The sequence below is a fragment of the Megalops cyprinoides genome, chromosome 25, assembly GCF_013368585.1.
Source record: "Megalops cyprinoides isolate fMegCyp1 chromosome 25, fMegCyp1.pri, whole genome shotgun sequence".
Taxonomy (NCBI): Eukaryota; Metazoa; Chordata; class Actinopteri; order Elopiformes; family Megalopidae; genus Megalops; species Megalops cyprinoides.
In genome coordinates, this window is record NC_050607.1 from 10,717,697 (window position 1) to 10,727,300 (window position 9,604).

General features: G+C 46.5%; 1 protein-coding gene across 6 annotated transcripts in view; it reads right to left on the bottom strand.

The window, feature by feature from the left end:
- The window catches only part of mybpc1 (myosin binding protein C1), a 35,595-nt gene extending 26,745 nt beyond the window's left edge, over positions 1 to 8,850 (bottom strand). For 3 of the 6 annotated variants that reach the window (XM_036520234.1, XM_036520233.1, XM_036520232.1), the window contains exons 1-3: positions 8,736 to 8,850; positions 3,155 to 3,181; positions 2,057 to 2,107 (exon numbers count right to left, since the gene is read on the bottom strand). In XM_036520234.1, the coding sequence (XP_036376127.1) occupies positions 2,057 to 2,107; positions 3,155 to 3,181; positions 8,736 to 8,757 (100 nt within the window). In that variant the 5' untranslated portion in view covers positions 8,758 to 8,850. The remainder of the gene's footprint in view (positions 1 to 2,056; positions 2,108 to 3,154; positions 3,182 to 8,735) is intronic. The other 3 variants (XM_036520237.1, XM_036520236.1, XM_036520235.1) reach the window with 1 other exon arrangement.
- Positions 8,851 to 9,604: the final 754 nt, after the last annotated feature.

Below are 9,604 nucleotides of genomic sequence, written 5' to 3' on the forward strand. Positions count from 1 at the left end.
GGCTACAGACTCCTTGGGATCAGTGTCTATAGACTCCTTTGGATCGTTGTCTATAGACTCCTTCAGATCAGTGGCTACAGACTCCTTGGGATCAGTGGCTACAGACTCCTTCGGATCAGTGTCTATAGACTCCTTTGATTCAGTGTCTATAGACTCCTTGGGATCAGTGGCTACGGATTCCTTCGGATCAGTGTCTATAGACTCCTTTGGGTCAGCTTCTACAGGCTCTTTCAGGTCAGCATCTACAGGCTCTGCATAGTCAGCATAACAGCCAAGCTAAAGCAAAGCAGGCCTCAAACACAGCAACGTCTCTACAGACTTCTCAATCACAGTATGAGGTGCTGGGTGTAGATATAGAGTAACTAGAGGGGGCCCACTAAATGCAGTGCCAGAATTTCCCACAGTACCTGCCCACCAGCTGGGGTCAATTTCCTTTCAAATCAGTAAATTCAAATCAGTTCATTGAAATTCAGTTCATTAATTGAATCCTGGTCATCATTTTCTGTGAAGATATTTCAATTATTTAATTGAACTTGAGTTCATTTCCTGACTGATTTAAAATGGATTCCTCTGCCCACACTATTCAATCCCAAATCATTTTACCTAAGCCTAATCCCAACCATTAAGTTATACACATTAAGTTTTTTCTATACCAGTGTTGTTACACTGTAACTAACAATTACAGTTAAAACTGAAATTGATTCAAGGGCAGTTCATGACGACAGAATTAATACTTATCTGTTGGGCAGTCATATTTAGTAGATTCACATTTCAATCATTGCAGGAACTGAAACTGTAATTTTGTTGCTGTAGCACTGCCACTGTACATTAATGGCAGAAGCTGTTCCAGTCCAAGAAAATCAGGTAGCTGTTCCTCCAGTGTGTTCAATCAGATGTTCATGAGTGTAACACATTTCATTCAGACCACTGAGGCCCATCTAGCAATTCTATATCTATGCTGCTGGGAACCCGCTGAGATGCAGTTTACTGTCCTACTTGATGGATACTCTTTAATGTAATTTTTCATTTCAAAACATAAAATAAGTGCAGTTCCTTTTCAATAAATACATACTTCCTCTTCTCTGCTGTTCATGAAGTACAGGTTACTGCTTAATACCCCATGGCACCTCATACTGCACACAGACCAGCGCCCAGGCCCGGCACCATGAGGGTGCTTTGGGGTGCATTGCACCCCCAGATGGACCTCAGTGCACCCCCAGTTGTCTCCTTATATCCCAATGCCTACATAGCACTTACGACTTTTTGTGCCCCCTGTGGATTGCAGTGGCACCCCTCTGTATTTTCTCCTGGCACCGGGCCTGCCAGTACCAATCAAAAGTTTGGACACACCTGATCAAGATAATGGGAAACAATAGGAAACATGCATTGATCTTTATCTAAATACTTATGCTTAAATGCTTGAAATTCGTTTCTCAAACAAATATAAATAGTGAAGTTGATGCCTATATATGAATTTCTTTCAAAAAAAATTGTAATTTTAAAAAATATTTTTTGGCTGTTTTGAAGAATCTAAAACATGATAGTTTTGATTTGTTTATAACAGTTTTTTTGGTCACTGCATAATTCCACTTGTGTTATTTCACAATTTTGATGTCTTTACTAATATTCAAAAATGTGGAAAATAGGAACAGTAAAGAAAGAAAAGTGTGCCCAAACTCTTGACGGGTACTGTGCACAGTAACTGTTAGGGACAGTCTAAAGATGTGAGGGTGAGTGACAGATTCGCAGCGAGGCAGCGACATGACCGTGAAAACGCGTGCAGTGCGTGTGCGGCTGTCGCCGTGGTGACACATCCATGTGGTGTGGAAACAGCGCCGTGAGAACAGTGACAAAGAGTGACAAACCGTGTGACCTGTAAACGAGCTCAGGAGTGGGCACATGCACGCGTGACGTGGGGGCGGACTCTGGCGGTGCGTTAGGAAGTGACAGGGCCGGGGGAGGAAAGGGGGAGAGAGGGGAGAGAAACGGGGGCGGGGGGGGAGGAAGTGTGCGGGGGAAACGGGGGGGAGAGGGACTGCAGAGCATGCTCGCTCACCTGGAGGAGGGGAGGCCTCGGGTGGAGGTGGAGCCTCGCTAAGCACGCTCTCTGAGCACACAAACAGCGAGGTCACACAGGCGCCGTAGCTTGGCTAGCGTGCAGTCACACAGACACACGCTCGCGCGTAACGGGGCAGGTGTGCTGCGCGCTTCCAAACACAGCTCTCACGGTCCACGCAATGAGAAATACCATCAGCTCGCAGAGCTAGTGACGCATTCACGCTCCTGAACTCCACTACATGGGGAAGCACGTGTGCTCACAAACACACACACACACACACAGACCATGGGCTGCTGGAATTCAATCGTTCAATCATTCGGTTCACCTGATGTGTGAAACGTATCGATTGAGATGCTGCAGCCAAGGTAAACTTTCCTCTCAGTGAATACCCAACAGGATGTTAGTGTCCTTGTCACATGGGAAAAAGGGTCAAATGGCTGAAAAGGCCATGATCATCTGACTGCCAGAGCCACAGCACAGTGTGGTCTCAGTTCCCACTGAGAGAACTTGACACCTTTCTGACTATTGCAATAACGTTCTTTCAATATCTACACCAGTACTACTATTTCAATAATCACGTTTCAACATTTACACCAATACAACTACTGCAATAACCGTGTCATCATGCTGACAAGTGATGGGACTGCTCCAGAGGGAGCTGGGTGTGGAGCAGCACGTGGCAGTTCCCACGCACACATCAGGTGATCAGCAGCTCTTCTTTTTAGCTGCTCCCTAAGACATCAGAATATGGGGAGAAAGTGGCTGCCACTTCCTAAAGTCACTTTCTAAGGCATTCACTCATTCATTTCCTAAAGCGCTCACTCTCTAAAACACAGACATTATTAAAGCACTCACTCGTTCACTCCCAAAACCACTCACTCACTCCCTGGGGCACTCACTCACCCCCTAAAGTGTTTACTCACTGACTCCCGAACTCACTCACTCACTCCCTAAAACACTCACTAAAACACTGATAGCTTCCTAAAGCACTCCTTCATTCACTCCTTAAAGCACTCTCTCACTCACACTTTTTCCCTCTTTGCCATATCCTGTGTAAAGTATATAAACAGAGGATTGTGGGCCATCATCACTCACCTTCTGGTGGTGCATTGGGTGCTTCATCTAGAAGAAGAAAAAAAGAAGGAGAAAGAATTTTTTACTGTCTGTCCATGAAATATCATTCATTTGAAACCCACAAATGACTCTCGATTCATCACAGAAAGTCTAAAGCAGTTACAATAGCATCAGCAGCAGCAGCAGGTGCTGTTATACTGAACAGGACTCATTTGGGCATGTGGTTTGAGTGATCCGGGTTCCTTTACTTGATGGAACATGTTCACTCAGGAGAAGACAGACTCTCTGCTAAGAGCCAATACATGACAGACACACAGAGCTACAGTGATCATTTATATTTACATTTTGTCAGTTTGCAGATGCTCTTATCCAGAACATCTTACAAGATCAATATATTTAATGTTATGTTCACATTTTGACATTGGAAAGAATGTCAGTGTTTTGTGTTCTTTATTCTACACTCAGCTTTATTCTTCACAGCTTGTGGAGAAACCGGCACAAGAATATTAAAGAAACAAAAATAGCATATTTCAAGACATTAAATGTGTATTTATTGCCTTAAATAGCACACAACAGATTGAACGTGCAATCAACGGAAAACACTTTCACATTGACATGACCCCACCCGTTTTGAATTTCATGCGGTATTTATGATTCACTTTTAGTGTGGACATCTATATTAATTACCTTGGGTTACATTACAGAAACATCCTGACTGCCAAATCATATCCCATATGCCAGTAAGGACACTACTGTAATTACTTACAATAACAACACAAATATTCCTAACATCTTTACCAAGAGTTGGTTGAATCCTAACTTTTAATCGCAATGCTTGGTGGTTGAACCACTGTAAATGTGGAGGGTATGTGGCTCACTGTCAGTTTCGTAAAGCTGAATGCATACCACATGTAATGCGGTTAGCGAGCTAATGTTAGCCACTAGTTAAATAATTATAGGGATATTAATTCTGGATTTTAGCTACAAATATCAGACATCTGCATTCAGACACAATTGCATGAGATACTCAATGTAATGGCAGTCTCTGCCATTAATGGTGCCTGACTGCCCCCGGTGGAAGATCAGAGAAGTGCAGGCTCGTTTTGTCAGCCTTGAGCCGGCGGGTGGCTGGAGCCTGTGAGATGAAGCCTCTGTCGGGTGTCCTTGCCATCTTTCCCTTTTCCTCGCACCCCCGCCCCGGGGCGCTGGCACCGCCCTCTGTGAATTCTGCGGGGATGCCAGCATGGCAGGTGCCAGGCATGGCGGGCTCTTTGTTAACAGCCCAGGGGAAAATGCCATTCTTGATGGCGCTATTCCTGGGCAAAATCTCACCCCTTTGTAAGGTCTTTGCCCAAGATGGTACCCTACTCATCTTCCAGCTTCTTCTGCATGTGAGATAACGCTCTCCCAATATGAGATATTAATAGGGCGATTACACCATCCCAGATTCAGCTGTACTTCATTGCTGCTGTAGTTTAAATCACGTTTACATCATATATAAACCTGATGAACCTGGGCCTGGACCAGGACTGATTTCTCTTTGCTCACTTTCTGATATGATAAGCGTTTGCTATTTGTAACTTTGCATTCAGAAGAATCAGGATGTTTTCCTCAACACCTGTTGCTCATAAGGAGTACAGCACGGAACAATCATTATGTTTGTTTTAATTGTATTAATGGACAGGGGGGGAAAGCTGCAAAAATTCATTTGGTAACTGCTAATTTTTTAGCTTTCCATGGCAGTATTGATGCACCTCTGACCCTTCAGCGAGCCTGCTGCATGTGGTGCAGATGCTAATGAATATACATGTTTTGTCGGTATGCTGTTACAGGGTCTGCAGACTGAGAACTAGACAGAGAGCAGGATACACTTGCTTGAAATAATGGTGCAGAGGAGCAGAAGTCTTTCCTGTCCTGCAGTTTCAATTGTTTTTCAATCAACGTGGGTAATTGCAAAACTATATATGGATTAAAAAACACTGGAATTCACAACCACTACACTGTCATTCGGTACCAGCTGTCATTAAGAGTTGGAGTGAGGGACGGCCGACCTCTGAAACTGCTGGAAGGGCTCTGAGATCAGGTATATCTGTGGAACCTCAGCAAAAATGTAAACGACCATTTTGAATGACCAGCAGACATGGCAAAGGACTAGGTGCTATTGCTAATTAGAACACTGCATGACAATGTTATGTATCTCTCTTCAGTGTGATGTAACCGTGTTCCCAATCTCTCTCTCTCTCTTTCTCTCTCTCCCTCTGCTGAGTGATGTAACAATGTCCCTGATCTCGCTCTCTGGGGTGTGATATAACTATCTTTCTGATGTCTCTGCTGTGTAATACATCTCAACTCGTGTCCATCTGAAACGCGCTGGAGCCCATCCGCGGGGCTTTGCATTACAGAGGCAGCTGGGGGGCACAAAGACAGCTTTCCGCTGTGTTTTTCCTGCACCGACCCTGAGAGAGTGGCAGGTGTTCTCTGCTCTGGCACAGACACTGTCTGTGAGTCCTACTTCTGCCACCGGCTTTTTATAGACCCTCCTCGACGACCACGGCGCCCGTCTTTGTGTCACACACTGGCCAATCAGGGCTCGACAGCTGGAGCAGAGGTTTGGAGCGCCGTCTCTCCCGGGCGGCGTTTGAAACCGGACTGAAGTCCCCAGAGCCGTTAATCTACAGGAAGATTTATGGGCCTCGAGGTGGAATGTAAAGATGATGATGTCTGAAACGCTGGAAGTGAGCAGAGTGGTGACACACAGGGGTCATAAATATACCAGGATGCGGGCACGAGTGGCCATCCCCCCCCCCCCCCCCCCCCCCACACCCAAAATCAACACCTCCAGAGAAAGCATGGTCAGGGAGGCTTGGGGGGGGCGACATGACCGCTACGTCCTCTGTCCCAGGGGGGGCTGAGGTGTCACCTGCTAACAGAAGGAGGGAGAAACCACACAGTTGCACTCGTCCTGAGCTATTCCACCGATCCTGACCTCCACTCACCTCAGCTGTCCTTTACGTCATAATGAGACTCATTTGTTTCCTCTTTTGCATCTATCTGAAGCGGAGCGAGCCTTCGCCGCTCCCGGAGGGGCCAGCGCTCCTGTTATTGTGTCATAAACTGATCATGACAGTTCAGCTGTCAGCGCGCGTATCGAATGTCAGGCGTGCGTCTCACGGTGATATTCAACTCCTCACCTCGAGAGCTCCGGGAGGCCGGGCTCCGTTTCAACATTGCGTCTTGATGACCGAACGAGATGCTTTTATGACAGGCAAATTGCTGTTCGTACGCAACCTCTGTGAAATGACCTCTGCATCCCTGGCCGTGAGGAACACCCTCAGCGGGACTCCAGTAGGCACGTTCAGGGTATCTGTCATCACTGGCCGGCTGTGCTCTCTTCTAGGAGTGACACAGACCTTGTAGTAAAGTCTGAAAGGAAGAGGAAGTGTGGTGCGCCCAGTATAACCATGGGAGAAGTTTGCTTGGTCACCTATCCTGGAGAGCGCCATCAGAAACCAGGCTTCACGACATCACAGTGACAGACATGTGTTAGACAGCAGTGAGCAGAGACAGGCTCCAGCTCTGCCACTCAATCCAGGAGTTGGCTCAGCGCACCCACAAGTGCTGAGAAGGTCGACTGCTGCATGTCTTGTTACTGGAGGCGACATTTACCGGAATCAGTTAAAATAACCGCCATCGAGCAAATCCCTAGAGCTCCTCTTGTGCCAACGGCAGGAGGGGTGAGGCCTGGCATGTGCATGTAATTCCGGACAGAGGGCCTTGGGAGGGGCAGATTGTATCTCGGGCGAAGTGTTTCTATGAATAAAATGTGATCTCGATGGTCCTCTCTGAGTGTCCCTCACTAAGCCATCTGTCCCAGGGTGAACGCAGAGGGGAAGGAGTTGAAAGACTGCATGCTGTCATCACGCTATGCTAAACCCACACCGCCTGCTGAAGAGCAGATGACACCGGAGACCCCAGAATGCACTGTGGAAAAGATGGAAGGGACATCGGAGACCCCCAGCATGCACCATGGAAAGGACACAAGGATTTGTTATGTGTGACTCAGGGGGCAGACAGAAGCCACTGGGGAAAGGTACCAAAAATCCACAGGTGGGGAGGAGGGGGGGGGTGTTGTGTTGATTGGGGATGGGGTGTTGCACCATCGCATAGTAAAGTGATACATCATTGTCCCAAACACATCAATCAACTAGAGATCTCCCACCACACTGTAACATTAAACAAAGCACAACACTGCAACAACAGCACACAAACACGCCGCTCATAAACAATGCCCTCACAGAACACATCCACACTGCTCTTAAACACTGAACTCACAGAACACATCCACACTGCTCTTAAACACTGAACTCACAGAACACATCCACACTGCTCTTAAACACTGAACTCACAGAACCCATCCACAGTGCTCTTAAACACTGAACTCACAGAACCCATCCACACTGCTCTTAAACACTGAATTCACAGAACACATCCACACTCCTCTTGAACACTTCATAAACAAAATACAATGATTCTGCTTTTGAGCATGGCACTCACAGAATAAAAACACTCCGCTCTGAAACACAACAGTCAGAATGCTACCACATTGCTGTGAAATATACTGAGCTCGCATAACACATTCACATTGCACTTAAACATACTGTGCTCACAGAACTCATCCACTCAACTCTTTAAAACTGCAATCACAGAATATGACCACACTGCTCTTAATACATTCACAGAGCATGTGTCATGCTCTTCTGAAACTCTGCTTTCACAGAGCACATTCATGCTGGTCTTCAACACTGCTCATCACCACACAGGCAACTCCATCCATGTATTAACCTGCACTACAAAAGAAGGAATTATAATTGTGATACAAACACAACTACATGCTTGCCATTGTGACAGCAGCAATTGCATCTTTATATATATATATATATATATATATATATATATATATATATATCTCCTGCATCTGCTGATCTTCACTGATGAGCCAGTATCATGCCAGCAGTAACACAATGCCATGAGTAGCAGTAATACAATACTACGACCAAAGTCACATTCTGGATTCCACAGAGCCGACTAAAGCAGACAAATACTCGCCTGGAAATCAGCGGTCTCCACAGATAGATCTGTACTCCTTGCCAGTTTTGTAGAACTGATGTTCAAAACCTAAGCTGTCATTAAGATTCCCTAAAACCGTGGCATGCAGTTTTGACACACTCCTGCCACATAAGATAAGCAGGGTAAAGCTTTGCTGGCCTGTCTTATAACAAACAACGGTTTCAACGGTTACAACAGCAACAGAGAGAAAGTTATTTCCACCTCTCCAAACACAGAAAACGAAGAGCATCAGATGCTGCTTGGATCTCACGTAAAACATAGACTTTCACCTATAACATGAAGATATTCTACTGCTGTTGATGTTTCCATCAGCTCAGCTAGGCAGGATCATGTTTGTTTGCCTAAAGCACACTGCTTTAAGATGCCTCTTGATCAGGTTGCCATGAGTGGATTTCTCTTCTTGCTGGTGGGTCATTTCATTCTCTTTCCCAGAATCCTGTTCTACCGGGATGAAGCGAAGAGGTGTGATACTCACCTTTCTTGGTGGGCTCAGGCATTCTGAGCGCTGTCCTCAGACCAGTGGGACCAGCGGCGTAGGGGGGACACGAGACAGGGGGTGCAGGTATGACAGACTGGGACCCTCAGGCTGGGAGTGCAGCAATAGATTTGAGGGGGCCCTCCCTGTCTTTATAAGAGGAGCCTCTTGGCCCCTCCCCCCTGCCTGACAATGCAGCCTCATTCTGCCCACAGCCGCACCCCCTCCTCCTCTCCATCTCTTTTGACCGACCCATCAGACCAAAGGATTTAATCGGCACGGGCACCAGAGGGGCGGAGGAGGAACCTCCTGCAAAACCATTGATGGCAAGCACGGGTGTCAGGACTGGATCATGTGTCCCTCCTGTTATCCACCGGATTAGTAAAAAACTTGATGGAAAGGCTGGGAGAGGCCAGGGCTTTGGCTGAAGAGCAAGAGCGTCTGCCACATACCAAAGGGAAATGATTTATCCCTCAGGATTCTGTTTCTTCACAGAGAGATAACAATGCTGTCAGCAGTGTTGCTTCACTGGAGGCTGCGGAGTGAGCAGGGTGTAAATGATGATGTCATCAGTGTGCCTTCAGTGAAGGCTGCAGAGTGAGCAGGGTGTAAATGATGATGCGTGCAGAAGAATGGGCAGGGTGTAAATGATGATGTCATCAGTGTGCCTTCAGTGAAGGCTGCAGAATGAGCAGGGTGTAAATGATGATGCGTGCAGAAGAATGGGCAGGGTGTAAATGATGATGTCATCAGTGTGCCTTCAGTGAAGGCTGCAGAGTGATCAGGGTGTAAATTATGATGTTATCGGATGTTGCTTCACAGGAGGTTGCGGAGTGAGCAGGGTGTACATAGTACATTACATTACAGCC